A 16,932-nucleotide genomic window follows, 5' to 3' on the forward strand; every position below is an offset into this window, starting at 1 on the left:
ACAGCTATGTTTGTAGCAGCTTTATTTATAATTGCCAAATTATAATTTATAAAATCCTTCTTTCTACTTACTCTGGGCTTTTCTTGTTGTTCTCTTTCTATTTCTTTATATTGTAGTTATATAGTTTATTTGAAGTTTTTCTTGTTTTTTGAGATAGGCCTGTAGTGTGATGTACTTCCCTCTCAGGACTGCTTTTACTGTGGCCCATTGGTTTGGTTTGTTGTGTGTTCATTTTCATTTGTTTCCAGGAAGGTTATTATTTCTTTCTTGATCTCTGGTAGCTCATTTGTTCTTTAATAACATACTATTTAGCCCCATGTGTTTGAATGTTTCTGAGTGTTTTTATTATAGTTTATTTCTAATTTCATACCATTGTGATCTGAAAAGATGCTTGATATGATTTTAATCTTCTTGAACTTGTAGAGACTTATTTTGTGTCCTAATATCCTAACATGTGGTCTATCTTTGAAAATCTCCCATGTGCACTTGAAAAGAATGTATATTCTGTAGGTTTGGGATAAAGTGTTTTCTAAATGTTCATTATTTCTATCTGATTTAATGTATAGTTAAGATTGCTGTTTCCTTGTTCATTTTTTTTGTATAGAAGATCTGTCCAGTTTTGTGAATGGGGTGTTGAAGGCCCCTGCTATGATTATATTGCTGTCCATATTTCCTTTAAAATCATCTATAAATTTTTTAAAAAAATTATTTGGATGCTCCTGTATTTGGTGTATATATGTTTACCAGAGTTATACCCTCTTGTTGTATCAATCCCATTAGTATTATGAAATGACCTTCATTGTCTCTTGTTAGAGTCTTCACTTGGAAATCTATTTTGTCAGATATGAGTATGGCTATCCCAACTTTTTTTTTCCATTTCCATTTGCCTGTAACATTTTTTCCCATCCCTTCACTTTCTTTCTTTGTGAATCTTTTGTTCTGAGGTGATTTTCTTGTAGATAGCAGATATATGGGTAATGCTTTCAGCAACTCATACGTTTTGATTGGAGCATTTAGGCCATTTACTTTTAAGGTTATTGTTGACAGATACTTATTTTTATTGCCATTCTTACTCTTTATGCCTGTGTTCTCTCTCTCTATATATATTTCTTAACATTACAGCAGTCTCTCTAGCATTTCTTGTAGTGCTGGTTTGATGGTAGTAAATTGTTTTAGCCTTTTTTTTATCTGCATAGCTCTTTATTTCACCTTCTGGCCTGAAGTATTTCTATTGAGAAATTAGCTATGAGTCTAATGGGAGCTTCCCTGTAAGTAACTTTCTGTCTCTCTCTCTCCTGCAGCTTTTAAGATTCTTTCTTTGTCTTTAATGTTTCCCATTTTAATTATTATGTGCCTTTATTATTATGGGTCTTTCAGGGTTCATCTTGGTTGGGACTCTTTGTGTTTCCTGAACTTGAGTGACTTTTTCCTTCATCAGGTTAGGGCAATTTTCTGTCATTATTTCTCCAATCATGTTCTCTATTTCTTGCTTGGATTCTTCTCCTCTGATGCTCCTATGATGTGAATATTTTTACATTTCATGTTGTCCCAAAGCTCCCTTAAACTCTCCTCCTGTTAGGTTGTTTGTTTGGTTTTTTCCCCCATTTGCTGCTTTGAATGGGTGTTTTATTCTACCTTGCCAACTAATTCACTGATTTGGTCCTCAGGTTCTTCTAGTCTACCTTTGAATCCTTCCAGGGTGTTCTTTATTTCAGCTATGTCATTCCTCATTTCCAAATGATTCTTATTTATTGTTTCAAGCTCTCTTTTCATGACAGAATAGCTCTCATTAAGTCCTGTAATATTCTCATTAATTTCCTTATAATTCTCATTAAGTTGCTTGTAGTTCTCACTGAATTTTTTGAGCACCCATTTTACCATGACTCCAAATTATTTATCTGACAAACCACTTGCCTCCATTTCATTTCATTCCTTTTCTGCCGATTCCTCCTTTTCTTTCACTTTGGGGTTGTTTCTTTGTCTCTCATTTTTTTCTGTCTCTTTGTATCTGTTTCTATGTATCAGATCAAACTATTATGCCTCCCAGACTTTGTGGGGTGCTCTATGTAGTAGGAGTTTTGTGGGACTCAGTGGTGCAATTTCTTAGATCTCCTGAGCTGGGTGCTCTAGGAAAGTATCTTGCTTGAGTTATTTGGGTTATCCTATTGTAGTTGTGTCTTGGATGATATTGTCACATTCATGGCTGGAATCTCCTCTCAGGCTGGCTGACTATGTGTCTCACTCCTGACCATGTTGAGTGAGCTGTTGTGGAGATGCAGTCTCCAGGTATTTTCTGTCTTTCCTTGATATTCATCTCCACCTCAGCTGGATCTCAGTTGGTAATTCCAAGTGAATGTTCTCCAATTTAGTGGTATGTCCAGTCTGGCCCTGGGATGAGGTGCATGACAGGTCTGCCTATTTGACCACAATTTTCCTCTGCCTCAAAGATAGTTTTCTTAACTATCAAATAATGCTAAACAACAGAATATTCACATGCAAAAAAAAAACAACACCAAAAAAAGCAAAAAAAAAACCCCCAAAAAACCAAAAGTAAATTTAAGCAGGGACCTTACACCCTTCAAAAAATTAACTCAAACTTGATCATAAGCCTAAATATAAAGTGTGTAACTATAAAAACCCAATCCAAGAAGATAACATAGGAGAAAAATCTAAGTGACTTAAGTATAGGGATGACATTTTTTAACAATACCAAAAGAAGGATTCACTAAATATATAACTGGTAACTTGGTCTTTATTAAAATTAAAGATTTCTGTTTTCATAAGATACAGTCAAGAGAATGAGAAGATAATCCATAGAATGTGGGAAAATATTTTCAAATGCATATCTGAAATAGGACTATTATCCAATATATACAAAAAAAACTATTAAACTCAACAATAAGAATAAGAAAACCCAACTTTATAAAGACCGAAGACTCAGACAGACATTTTACCAAAGAAGATACAGGTGACAAATGAGCATCTGTATAAACAACAGCATACCACTAGATACTTGTTAGATTGGTCAAGATCCAAAAGACTAACAACAGCAAATGTTGGCAAGGATATGAATAAGAACTCTCTTTAATTTCTGGTGGGAATGTAAGATGGTATAGACATCTTATAGTTTATAGTTCCTTATAAAACTAAACATATTCTTAACCAAATAATCCAGATACCACACTCCTTGATATTTACCTAAAGGAGTTGAAAACTTATGTCCACACAAATATTTGAACAGCTATGTTTGTAGCAGCTTTATTTATAATTGCCAAAACTTGGAAGCAGCCATGATGTCATTGGTGAATAGAAAAACAAATTTCTGTCCATCCCAATAATGGAATAGCATTTAGTGCTAAAAATAAATGAGCTATCAAACCATAAAAAGATTTAGAAGAAACTTAAGTGCTTGTTACTAAGTGAAAGAAGATAATCTGGAAAGGCAACATAATGTCTGATTCCAACATTCTGGAAAAGTCAAGCTATGCAGAAGGTAAAGGATAAGTGACTGCCAGGGATTTTGGAGAAAGAATGGATAAATTGGCAGAGTTCATAGGATTTTTAGGGCAAAAAATTGTTATATGGTATTATAATGGTACATACATATAATTATATTGGCATACTTTGTTTAATTGTGTTTCATTTTATTGTGCTTTGCAGATATTGCTTTATTTTTTTTCAAATGAAGGCTTGTGGCTACCCTGCATTAAGCAAGTCTATCAGCACCATTTTCCCCACAGCATTTTCTCACTTGGTGTCTCTGTGTCACGTTTTGATAATTCTCTAGGATATTTCAAATTGTATTATCATTATTATTATTATTATTATTATTATTATCATTTCTGGTGATCTGTGATCAGTGATCTTTAATGTTACTATTGTAATTATTTTGGGGCATTATTATTAGTAGTATTGTTATTATTATAAGTGGAGCCTGAAGATGTGATGAATTGCTACAATCTTATGATAAAACTTTAAAGGATGAGGGGATGCTTTTAATGTATGAACAAAGAAAGTGGTCTCTTGAGATGGAATCTACTGCTGGTGAAAATGCTGTGAAGATTGTTGAAATGACAACAAAGCATTTAGAATACTACATGAACTTAGTTGATAAAACAGTGACAGGGTTTGAGCGGACTGAATCAAATTTTGAAAGAAGTTCTACTGTGGGTAAAATACTATTAAACAACATCTCATGTGCAGAGAGATTGCTCATGAAAGGAATAGTTCATCCATGCAGCAAACTTCATTGTTGTCTTATTTTAAGAAATTTCCATGGCCACCCAAACTTTCAGCACCCACCACCATGCTCATTCACCAACCATCAACATCGAAGCAACACCCTCCCTCAGTCAGCAGTTCAACATCGAGGTAAGACTTTATTAGAACTGGATGAAGGTTCTGAAGATGGTTAGCATTTTTAAACAACAAAGCATTTTGTAAATTAAGGTATGTACATTGTTTTTTTTTTAAAGAAACAATGCTATTTCATACTTAATAGACTATAGTATAGTGTAAACATAACTTTTATATGCACTGGGAAACCAGAAAATGAGCGACTTTATTGTGATGTTATAGATCTGAACTCACAATATTTCTGAAGTATGACTGTACATTTGTGGTAACCCACAGGATGTACAACACCAAGAGTGAACCCTAATGTACAGTGTGGACTTGGGGTTCTAATGATGTGTCAGTGTAGATTGTTTGATTGTAACAAATGTACCACTCTGGTGAAGAGTTTTTATAGCAGGAGAGGCTGTCAAAGCGAGAGTGAGCAAGGTGTATGTGGGAAGCCTCATATCTTTTCAGGTTTTTCTGTGAACTTAAAACTGTGAATTGAAGTCTATCTAAACTAACTGAAAATTCCATTAAAAAGCAGAATTAAACATTTGCAGAACTTAATGTGCCTCTAAGACACCATCAGTCATCTGAAATACAGTTTGAAACCATCAATTGAAACATCATATTATTTCATAACTAATGATAACACCATCAGAAGCCACAACACAGTTCACATAGTTGAGCACACACCTCTTGAGGAACTTGAGTAAATTTTTACAAACATCATCTTTGTTGCTCACTGCCTCTTATGAGCCAAATATTGTCTTTAAGTATTTTTGCATGCAAGGACAGAGATGTACAAGAGAGCAGTGAGTTGCTCCAGGTCACAGAGAAAATAGAAAAGTTAATAAATAAGAACAGAAAAGAGTCTCAATCCAAGGCTCTTGTAGCCAATCTGGCACAACTTTATTCTGGTCTCCGATTCTGTGGGGTTGAGTAGGACATAGGGACACCCAGTATGAGAAAAACAGACTGAGCATACTCTGGCCATCTGTGCCTTTATGAGACTTTGCTTTGCGAACATTCCAGAAAACTGCCTGAAGGGTGGTGGAGAAACCTATCTGTGCAGAAGGCAGAAAACAAGTCTGGTGCTGCCTGGGAGGGTCCTCTCCGCCCCTTTTAGGTGAACTAATGTGGAAAATGTTGAAGAGGCCACTGAAAGAGGTACTCAAAATTTCTTGTTCTCCATTCAGGGGTCCTCATGTTTTTTTCTGAGTGGTTATTATGTGGAGACTAGAGGCCCAGTGCATGGGTTCAGGCACTGGTGGGGGTCCCTTGGCCTGGCCTGTGCCCTCTCACAATCCGGAACCCCTCGGGGGATGTCGGACTGCTGATTTCAGCCCGATCCCCGCAGGCCAGGCCTAGGGACCCCACCTGTGCCTGAATCCATGCACCGGGCCTCTAGTATGCATATAAGATCTTTGGTTAATCTCTTCCCCTGCCCCCTTCCCTCTGAGATTCATCAGTCTGTTCCATGTTTCCATGCCTGTGCATTGAGCACCTGCCCCCTGGTGGTAAGTGCATGTCATAGCTACCAGTTGAATGGTCAAACAGTCTCTTAGGCTTTTATATATAGAGATACTGTTCTGGACAAGACAGAGAAGGTCTTGAGGTAGAGAAAATAGCAATTCAAAAGAAGGCCCTGATGTGTGGGAGGAATGGAATATCCCTGCTGTTGAATCCTAGTGAATCTGGGAGAAGGCCCTGGAGAAGAAGTGATCATGAGGAGGAGGAGTCTGAAGTATCTGGGAGAGCCAGCAGCAGGACAGAAGAGGTCTACCTGTTTGTGTTTTATGTCATTCAAGCATATTTCCTCAGGATCTGCTTTAAGGCTTCCTCCCGTTCAGCCCATGTGTTGACCTCAATGTAGATAGAGAGCCTCTGGCTAGAAAGGGAGGAGGTCTGCTATGGTGCCACAGCCTCTCAGGATACTTATTAAGTTAGAAAGGGAGGGAAGTAGAGGGATAAACAACTGAGCTCTGTTTCCTGAGCCACAGAGCTGACACCAGGCTGTGCTGATGGAAGCACAAACCAGAGCCTTGTTTTCCAATGGGCACTGCCCACTCTTTTCTTCTCAGAAAGAGTTCTGGGGAAAAGCCAGTTAGGTTCATTTTTACCAGCTCAGTGTGTGTGTGTGTGTGTGTGTGTGTGTGTGTGTGTGTGTGTGTGTGTGTGTTTACGCCCACGCGCTTTTGAAGTAAGAGGCATTTTTTGGAGCATATTTGTTCAGCTGCCTCTTGCATAGTTTTCCAATTAAGGAGTTTGGCATCTAACTTCCTAGGAATCTTTATTCTATTCCTTATGATCCCATAATACTGAAGTTCCATGGTCCCCTGCACACTGTCAATTCCTAGTTTTTTCTATTCTGGCTAACTTGGATTCCTTTTTTCCTTTTCTTCAGCCTCAGTCACTTTCATCAGAGAATTTTTGGATCCATCTGAGGCTGACGTCAGTTGAGCTTTTTTTTTTTTTTTTTTTAAGTTTCATAAAGGCTTTTGTGTGAAGAAAACAATACTTACAGTAGCCTGCGTTATCACAATTCTAAATTTAAAAACTTGCTTTTCTTGAGCTGTTAAATACATTCATTGCAAAAAGCTAGTGAATTAAGAATTTTTAGATTGAAATTAAGCACAATTTGTACTTGTTAATTGTTAGGTTAGTTTATACGTTTCACCAACAAAATATGTATAATTCTTTAGATACTATATATGAACTTAATTATTTTATATTTTAATGGATTCAACAAATGAATGCATAAATTCATTAATTTGAATGTTTCTATATATGTAAACACATTTTACAGACCTGGTAACTTACATTCTTGTCAATATTTCCATCTATAGTCCATCTTTCATATAATTGATTTCCTCAGGAACCTTAAGCAACTAAGAAACAGACATACAAACCCTATAAACCAAATCATCTCAAGCACATAAACAACTATAAATTAATATATGTAAAGCTAATAAATTTATATATTTGCATATGATTTTCTTAAGCATTTTAACAACTTAAAATCTAAACCCATAAATTTAATAAATCAGATTATGTTAACTATTGAAAATTGACTGCAAACATAAATGATTAAAAAAAAATACCTTTGTCTGCTATGTAGTTGCTTTTAAACATCTTTAATACAAAGCACAAATAAAGCAATAACATAATTTTGTTATATTTTCATAAATAAATATATGCCCCAAACAATAATATATTTATCTTTTCCTCATTTATATGCTTATTTTTCTGTACAGTCTCAGACATGCAAAGTTCTTTACTTACCTAAATACAACAGAATCATCATTTCAGTCCCACCACAGTAGCTGAGATTATACACTCAGAGTCCTTCGTCAAAGATTTGATACCAATGCTGTAGATTTGGGGTTACTGGTCATTGATCAATGAATTAAAGCCTGGAAGCTGTGAACCAATACACAATATATCCCAAGAAGATTTAGCTCAGTTTATAGAGTAAATCTCTTCCAGGGGGTCTGGTATGTCAATGGAGAACCCATTGATATATCAACTAAGATATTATATAAGTCCTGGCCCTTCTTCCAGTTCCACCTTATTCATGCACTAGGGGCCCGGTGCACGAAATTCGTGCACTGGGTGTGTGGGGGGGAGTGTCCCTCAGCCCAGCCTGCCCCCTCTCACATACTGGGAGCCCTCAGGCGTTGACCCCCATCACCCTCCAATCACAGGATCGGCCCCTTGCCCAGGCCTGATGCCTCTGCCAGAGGCGTCAGGCCTGGGCAGGGGACCCTCATTTCCCCCCATCACTGGTTCTGCCCCCAGCCCAGGCCTGATGCCTCTGGCCCAGGCGTCAGGCCTGGGCAGGGGACCCCCAGACCCCTCCGATTGCTGGCTCTGCCCCTTGCCCAGGCCTGACGCCTCTGCCAGAGGTGTCAGGCTTGGACAGGGGACCCCCATCTCCCCCCAATCACTGGCTCTGGCCCCCGCCCAGGCCTGATGCCTCAGCCAGAGGAGTTGACCCTCATCACTCTCCGATCACCAATCACCGGATCGGCCCCTTGACCAGGCCTGAGGCCTCCGGCAGAGGTGTCAGGCCTGGGCAGGGGACCCCCAGCTCCCTGCAGTTGCAGGCTCCACCCCTGCCCAGGCCTAACGCCTCTGGCCTAGGCGTCCAGCCCGGGCAGCGGGGACCCACAGCTGCAGCGGAACCGCGATCGTGGGCTTCGCTTTAGACCCAGGCAAGGGACCCCTAGCTCCTGGGACTGCCAGCTTCGACCATGCCCAGTCCCATCGCTGGCTCCACCCGTACTTCCTGCTATCACTGGCCAGGGCAGCAAAGGCGCCTGATTCTCCGATCATGGCTGCCCCCCAGCTCTTAGCTCCCCCCTGGGTTTCCGATCACTGTCAGTGGCAGGGGGCTTCTTCCTGCTTTCCCTTTCGCCTCCCTGCATTGTGCCTACATATGCAAATTAACCGCCATCTTGTTGGCAGTTAACTGCCAATCTTAGTTGGCAGTTAATTTGCATATAGCCCTGATTAGCCAATGGAAAGGGTATCGCCGTACGCCAATTACCATTTTTCTCTTTTATTAGTGTAGATGCTTACAACATCATATCACTTGATTTGGATAGATGAAACTATAACACACACCCAGATTTCAATCTCTTTGCTTCCTCATTGGAATAACTAGGTGTTGTGCAGTATTGGAGATTATATTCTTTAACACCCACCATTACTTAAACTGGACAAGGCAGGAAATGAGGACATGGAGTAAATCCAGTGATTTAGCTTCCTGGAACTGTTGTCACACGGTACCACAAAATGGGTTGCTTATTCCCTCACCGTTCTGGAGGCTAAAAGTCTGAAATTAAGGTGTTGGTAGAGCCATATTCTCTCTGACATCTGTGGGGAACAATTTCCTTGCCTCTTTCTGATGGTTTGCTGGTAATCTTTGGCATTCCATCGCTTGTGAATAGATCACTCCAATCTTTATTCTTCACCTGGAGTTCTCCCTGTGACTCTCTTCACACGGCCTTCTTTTTATGAGGACACCAGTCATATTGCATTAGAGGTCCCATCTACTCCAACATGACCCCATCTTAGCTTAACATTATATCAGCACTGACCTTAACTCCAAGTAAGTTCACATTCCAAGAACCAAGGGCGAGGGCTTCAACATGCCTTTTTGGGGAGGACACGATTTAATAGATGACACAATGGCAGAATCAATGGGCTATAGATACTAGTCATGATAAGTGGATTTTCTCAACCTGGCACTACTGACAGTTTGGACTGGACAAGTCTTTGCTGTGAAGGGCTGTCCTGCGGATTGTAGGATGGTTAGCAGCATCCGTGGCCTCTACCTGCTAGACTCCAATAGCATTCTCTTAGCAGCCAGTTGTGACAACCCGACATTTCCAAATGTCTCCTGGGGAGCTGGGGGGGGGGGGTGTTGAAATTGCCCTCAGTTGCGAAGCACAGATGAAGGGTAAAGAAAACCATAGATAAAGGATAGCTGGAGTTGGAGTCCCTGAGGAAGCAAGCAAGAGGCTGTCTTATGGCTGTGGGAATGTGGAAATGAGGTCATGAAGGAGAAGCACTTTCCATAACAACAAAGATTAGGACACCAGCATAGAAGTGAGTGCCTGAGGACCAGGTTTCTGGAGGGGGAGAGGCCAGGACATTGAGAGAACCAGTGATATACATATTGATATAACCAAAAATCAGGACCGAAGTCGTTTAGGAGATAGTGACTGTTAGCCAGGAACTAAAATCTTCAAGGAATAAAGGAAAAAGACCCGAGGGAGGTAGATGATTATAAGAAAGAGAAGGGATGAATAAATTGAGATTCAAAGAAGGGGTTTTTCATGGAGTCATAAAGGAAAATGGCCTAGAAGTGCCAATGAGGGGCAAAAAGACACCTCCTAACACCAAACCCTGGGCCAGTGGACCAAAGAAGGCAAAACTGCTGCAGAGGGCTATAGGAGAACACTGTCCTCAAGGGACACTGGGTTCGGTGGGTGTAGAGATGAAAGGAAACCTTCAGAAAAAAGGCTGAGGACACAGGGGTGTCTCCTAATCGCTGGTTGTGAGTTCTAAGGAATAGAGTTGAAGAATTTGAGGAGTTGGGGTCAGGGGGAGGCAGTCAGGAAAGGGAATTCACAGCACCTTATAAAGATTAGTATCTGAAAAAGAAGTTCTTTTCTAGGAGTCAGTCCAGGGATTCTATCAGTGACTGAGATAAACAGGGAAAAAGACATATCAGGGAATTTGAAAAAAAATTGGTGCATTTGAGATGTGGAGGAAGGGGTCTTGCCAAGAGCATGGGAAGTTCTGGGAGTCCCTCTTGATCTCCCATGATGGACTGTCAGGGTCATTTCTCATCAGCCCTGAGTGGCAGCTCTGAGGGAAGCTTCTGCTTCTGAGGGCCGTAGTTTCCACCAATAAGATAGAGAAAAAAGACATTGGCCTTGGAACCTGACTCACCTGAGTCTGTGCCCCAGCTCTGCTACTAAGGAAGAGGGGTGACTTTTGTCTTTTTGACACAAGCCCCCTTTTGTTTGCCTGTCAACAGTAGCTCCTCAGAAAGTGACTGTGCCTACATAATCATCTGACTATAGGAGAATCTCAGCACATTATGTGAAATTTTCCTAGGGGAAAGGATAGCTTTGCTGGTCAAAAAATGACATGAACACTTAAGTTTTTAGCAAAAATCACCAAAATATATGCTAAAATGTCTGCTGAGTAGTGCAGATATGAATAACGCACTTACGCTTTATTTCAATATTTTTTGCACATTCATATAACCCATGGGAAGAAATACATCTTATATTATTTATGACACAGCGTGCATACTTGGAAGCATTTAATGAATTAATAGTTGTCCTGATCACATGCTATGCTGTCTAGTAAATTCCTTTTATTCCCATTGTTTCACATAGAAGCCATTTTAAGTTCATTGTATGATCCCAAATTTGAAGCAACTTTAATCTATTTCAAGAATATTTATTGAGCACCTTTTATGTGCCTGGTTTCGATGGCCACTGGGAATACCAAGAATATTAAGATGTGGAGTCTGTTGCACATGCAACTGAGAAAAACAAATTAAGTGCTATATGAAGCACCAAAATATAAATCTGTAAAAGTACTGCAGGATCTTAGCCTGGAAAAACTGAAAACAATCTTTAAGAAGAGAAATCATTTAAACTGTGCCTCGAAGGGAAAGCAGGATTTGTTAAGACAGAAAATGTATCATGAAAACGTGTATTCTGTTCCAAATGGTTGCTTCTTAAGTGGAGCCTTATTACAGAGTTCCGAGTTATACAAATATTATTTTACTGCTTTTCCGAGTCTCTGAATTTTAGGAGAAACACTTTGTTTATGTATGTCGAACTATCTGTCTGTTGGCTGCCTAACTATAGCCTCAAGAGCAATCTTCCAAAGAAAATAACAGGAGAGGATAGACTTGGATAAAGAAATGACAAACTAGAAAACCTTCTGGAAGTATAGTAGTTTCCCCTGTATCTGCCAGTGGGATGCCTGAAAGATTATATATATTCTTTCCTATACACACAGATCTATGATAAAGTTTAATTTACAAATCAGACACAGTAAGAGATTAAAACAAAACCACTAATAAAATAGAATAATTATAGAAATATATTGTAATAAAAGTTATGCTGCATTATTAAGTAAAATAAGGGTGACTTAAACACAAGCCATGCGATGCCACAACAGTCACTCTGATAACTGAGCCAGAGGCTACTAAGTGATTAACGGGCGGGCCGAATTTACAGCAGACATGGGGCAAAGGGATGATTGAAGAGCGTGCAATTTAAAACTTATGAATTGTTTATTCCTGGAATTTTCCACTTAATATTTTTGGACCGTGGTTTGACTGCAAGTAACTGAAACTGCAGAAAGAGAAGCCATAGGTAAGGGGATACTACTCTATCTCCATAGGATATACCAGGAGAAGCACATACTGAGCTGGCAAGACCTAATCTTCCTGCCAGGCATTCTTTATCATGTGGACCTTGCTGGGATAACAGAGAACATTTAGCTCTCTGCATCCAGGATAACTTGCAGTTTTCTGGGGAGGGGGGCAGAGAAATTAAAGAGGAAGACCGGTAGGAGTGCATGGAGCCATGAGATGAGGAAATCTTGCCTAGGATATGGTGGGGTGGGACTCAGCAGAAGCTCCCTGGAGGAGGGGCAGGTGGAATCTAGATATACTAGTACGTTCATTTCTTTTGATCAGAAGTTGCACATCCAAGTTCTATGAGGGGTCAAGCAGGGAACCAAATGAGTGAAGCAGCCTGAGTATAAGACAATATGTGGTGGGGTCTCTGGCAAACCAAGAGCCATGGCAGCCTAAAGAAAACAGTGGGTTTGTGCAAGAGGAGACCCTCTACAGGGGTGGGCAAACTTTTTGACTCGGGGCCACAATGGGTTCTTAAACTGGACCGGAGGCCGGAGCAAAAGCATGGATGGAGTGTTTGTGTGAACTAATATAAATTCAGAGTAAACATCATTACATAAAAGGGTACAGTCTTTTTTTTTCCAATAGTTTTATTCATTTCAAACGGGCCGGATCCAGTCTGCGGGACAAGCATGTCAAACTCAAAGGCTAACACGGGCCAAATAAACAAGGTTTAAGTTTATGTGGGCCGCAAAAACACAAAAGCTGCATTTTTCATAGAAATCTAGGTTTATTTTGATAGAGACATGCTGAATACAAAGGGTTGAAACAAATGAGTAATCGTTAACATAAAATAATAGAACATTTTAATAAAAATAAATATTTTTTATTGAACATTAACTTACCAGACACTGAATAGCTGCACAAATTAATAATCATAATGCAAATAAACCTATTTTTCTTGTTCTATGAAAGCAAAATATTTCCTGTTGAGCACACCAAAAGAGTCAGTCCAACACTAATGACGTGGTAATAGGCTGCTAAAATACTCGCTGCTAGTATTAGTGGGGGGAAATGGTGCACCTATGTGTAAGGAGTGTAAGGGAAATGAATGCAACACAATTACAGTAATCAGTCATTAGTGAACATTGTAACTCGTTATTAATAATTATGTATAACAGGATATAAAAATTACATTATGAAGTTTTTATTAAAACATTTCTTATATACCGTTATATTGTCTGGGCCGCAAAAATATTCATTGTGGGCTGCATGTGGCCCTCAGGCCAGGAGTATGACATACTTGTTCTAGAAGATCTATAATTAAAAAAACAAAACAAAAACTGAGTCAGATTACTCACTTTTAAAGAATATTTTCCAATTTTGTTAAAATACTTTGTAGGCCAAACAAAACATGTCTGCTAACAGATGAGGTCATTCATGACCAATATTTGATTTCTGCCCAGTTAATAAGTCTTTCCCAGAATTCTATGTTTTTAAAATGAAAATTTCCTTATTGGAAGTAACTGTTTAGTTAAGGAGAAAGTGACCTAATGTACTAATTCACAATATAAAAGTAAAGGGAACTAGCGTTTTCTAAGTCTCTCTTATGGGCTAGGTACCAAGAAAATAACTTTCAGGATCTTAGAAAGAAACAGTGGTTTTAGAATGGGATAAAGTCTGTGGAGTCTTGGAGAAGATGTAGAATGAAACACTATAAGGGGAAGGGATGAAACAGGGCAATAATGCACCAGGAGAGGCCCTCTCCTGTTTTTGTGCTTTTACCTTCTTGGCAGAGTTGGGGAAAGGGAGATTTTTTAGCAAGGGTCTACCCTGACTATTATCCTGGTTCAATAATAAATTAGTTCTCTCTCTCTCTCACTTTCTCTCTCTCTCTCTCTCTCTCTCTCTCTCTCTCTCTCTCTCTCTCTAAATCAAGGAACTATTGTTATCTCATAAACAGTTTGTGGTCATGAGTCTCTAGGATTTCTACCTCCCCCTAATCTGATTTAGCTTCTGTTTAGTGGACTGTAGAGGAATGGATGTAATGGGAGCAGGAGGATAGGTGAAGGGATGAGGAAAGGGAAGGGTTGGAAGGAGGTTTTGCAAATGTGTATGCTAAAAAATTGACAAATTAGTTTGTGTAATTGAAATTAAATATGTATGAAAAGTTCAATTTCACAGAAAAGTTTTTTGTATGTGTTACTATAATTTTAGATTTATCCTGAATAGGTCACCTCGAGTAAACAAATGCACATGACTGGGGCATGGCTTAGTGCACATGGGAACATGGACTTGAGTTATAACTGCTGCAGCAAGTCACGCCCTGGCAGAGCTAACCCATCCATCTGAGATGGCAGAGGTGGAGGAGACACTGAAGCATCCTCAGAGACAGAAGGGAGTGCAAGGAATCATTGTGGTGAACACAGTAGGCATTCCCATTAAGAGCACCATAGGCAATCCCACCACTACACAGTATGCCAACCTCATGCACAACTTCATCTTGAAGGCACAGATCATCACACGTGAAGTTGACCCCCAGAATGACCTCACCTTCCTTCAAATCCGCTCCAAGAAAAATGAAATTATGGTCACACCTGATAAAGACTACTTCCTGATTGTAATTCAGAATCCAACTAAATATGCCACTCTCTTCGCTCCATGCGTCATTTCTTAAGTTAATGATAATAATAGTGTTAATGATGTCAACCAACAGGCAAGTGGAAATTGTCTTAGAGCCCATGTAGACCGACCCAGTGACCAGAGTGGGCTGCAGATCCCACCAAAGCATCCCTCTGCTGACCAGTTGCCCTGAGCTCCCAGGAGGGCCCTCTTTCCTCAAGCTCAGGTTTCGGAACATGAGCTTATGAGAGGCCCACATCCTGCTTTCTTCTGACCTTCTGTTTACTGTGTTGCCCTTGGAAAAGGCTGCTTTCCTTTAACTAGCAATAACTGAAACTTAAAGAAAGAAGGAAAGAAGTCATAGCCCTAACCGGTTTGGCTCAGTGGATAGAGCGTCGGCCTGCGGACTCAAGGGTCCCAGGTTCGATTCCGGTCAAGGGCATGTACCTTGGTTGCGGGCACATCCCCAGTAGGACATGTGCAGGAGGCAGCTGATCGATGTTTCTCTCTCATCGATGTTTCTAATTCTCTATCCCTCTCCCTTCCTCTCTGTAAAAAATCAATAAAATATTTTTTAAAAAAAGAAAGAAGTCGTGCTCTGTGACCAGACTGATTGCCACTTGCGATGCGGTGTGATCACGTGCTATCATTCACTGAGCATTGGTTATGAGTGGTGACTCTTGAATTCAAATATGTAGATTACAGTTAACAACAAGAAATAACCTGCTAATGTGATTATAAGAAAATCTTGGTTAAAAGCATTTAAAAATTAACCAGGTGTTAATTTTCACATATGACATATTGACCAGAAATTTTGTGTGTTAAATCGTGGTCCGCAAAATCGAGGGTTTATTGTAGTAGTTTAAACATTAACTTTTTTTCTTTCTTTATTGATTAAGGCATTATATATGTGTCCTTATCCCCCCACTACCCCCCTCACCCTCCTGGTGTCTGTGTCCATTGGTTAGGCTTATATGCATGTATACAAGTCCTTTGGTTGATCTCTTCCCCTTACCGCCACCTTCCCCTACCTTCCCTCTGAGGTTTGAGCATCTATTCTAGTCGATGCTTTTCTGTCTCTGGATCTATTTTTGTTCATCAGTTTATGATGTTCTTTATATTCCACAAATGAGTGAGATCATGTGATATTTATCTTTCTCTGACTGACTTATTTTACTTAGCATAATGCTTTCCAGGACCATCCATGCTGTTGCAAATGGTAGGAATTCCTTCTTTTTTACAGCAGCATAGTATTCCATCATGTAGATGTACCACAGTTTTCTAATCTATTCATCTGCTGATGGGCACTTAGGCTGTTTCCAAATTTTAGCTATGGTAAATTGTGCTGCTATGAACATAGGGGTGCATATATCCTTTCTGATTGGTGTTTCTAGTTTCTTGGGATATATTCCTAGACACTGGGTCAAATTTGCCCTTCCTCTTCCCCCAAGAGCAGTTTTAAAATATGTATATTTAAGTGACTTAAAGCAGTTTTAAAATATGTATATTTAAAAAGTAGTAAATTGGGAAAATCATAACCAAGTAAAAGGTGAGCACTCATATCAACCACAATGATAAATTCAATTCCATCAATTGATCGTCAGATTTGGCTCTTACAAAATGTTGTGTTTTCTGGATGCTGAAATAATAAGTTAATTTTCTCTCCTTCCCTCACTTTTGCTCTTCAGACTAAGAGCAGGGACACTCTAGTTATTGAGAAAGACAGTAATACTCCCAGAAGGTATGAAGTAAGTATCATTACTCATACTTTATCATCTGCAACAAAGCATTGCAGGTAAAGAGAGTCACCCCAATTGGTAAAGGAAACAATTGCAAAAATCTCTTCCAGGTATCCTGATCATGGTGATCTTTGAATCCCAAACTAAATCCCATCTGACTACTTTCCTATTATGACCTTTGTTAAGAGAGTGACTGTATAATCATTTTAACACCTGAACTTTAATGGGAGAATGAGAGCAGAGCATTTGGGATTATATTTTCAAGAGTAATATAATTAAAGGTTGTTGATTGAGGAAAGATTTTATTGGGAATCCAGGTGAAAAGGTGGCAAA

General features: G+C 39.5%; 1 protein-coding gene across 1 annotated transcript; it reads left to right on the forward strand.

The window, feature by feature from the left end:
- Positions 1-14,573: 14,573 nt before the first annotated feature.
- LOC132229274 (dynein light chain roadblock-type 1-like) lies at positions 14,574-14,939 on the forward strand. The gene has a single exon (XM_059686001.1). It carries the CDS (start codon positions 14,592-14,594, stop codon positions 14,913-14,915), a length of 324 nt encoding a protein of 107 aa, XP_059541984.1. The 5' UTR covers positions 14,574-14,591; the 3' UTR covers positions 14,916-14,939.
- Positions 14,940-16,932: the final 1,993 nt, after the last annotated feature.

Source organism: Myotis daubentonii, chromosome 3 (genome assembly GCF_963259705.1).
Source record: "Myotis daubentonii chromosome 3, mMyoDau2.1, whole genome shotgun sequence".
NCBI classification, from domain to species: Eukaryota; Metazoa; Chordata; class Mammalia; order Chiroptera; family Vespertilionidae; genus Myotis; species Myotis daubentonii.

Excerpts from the sequence above, each read along its gene's own strand:
- LOC132229274 (XM_059686001.1), top strand. The coding sequence starts at position 14,592 with ATGGCAGAGGTGGAGGAGACACTGAAGCATCCTCAGAGACAGAAGGGA.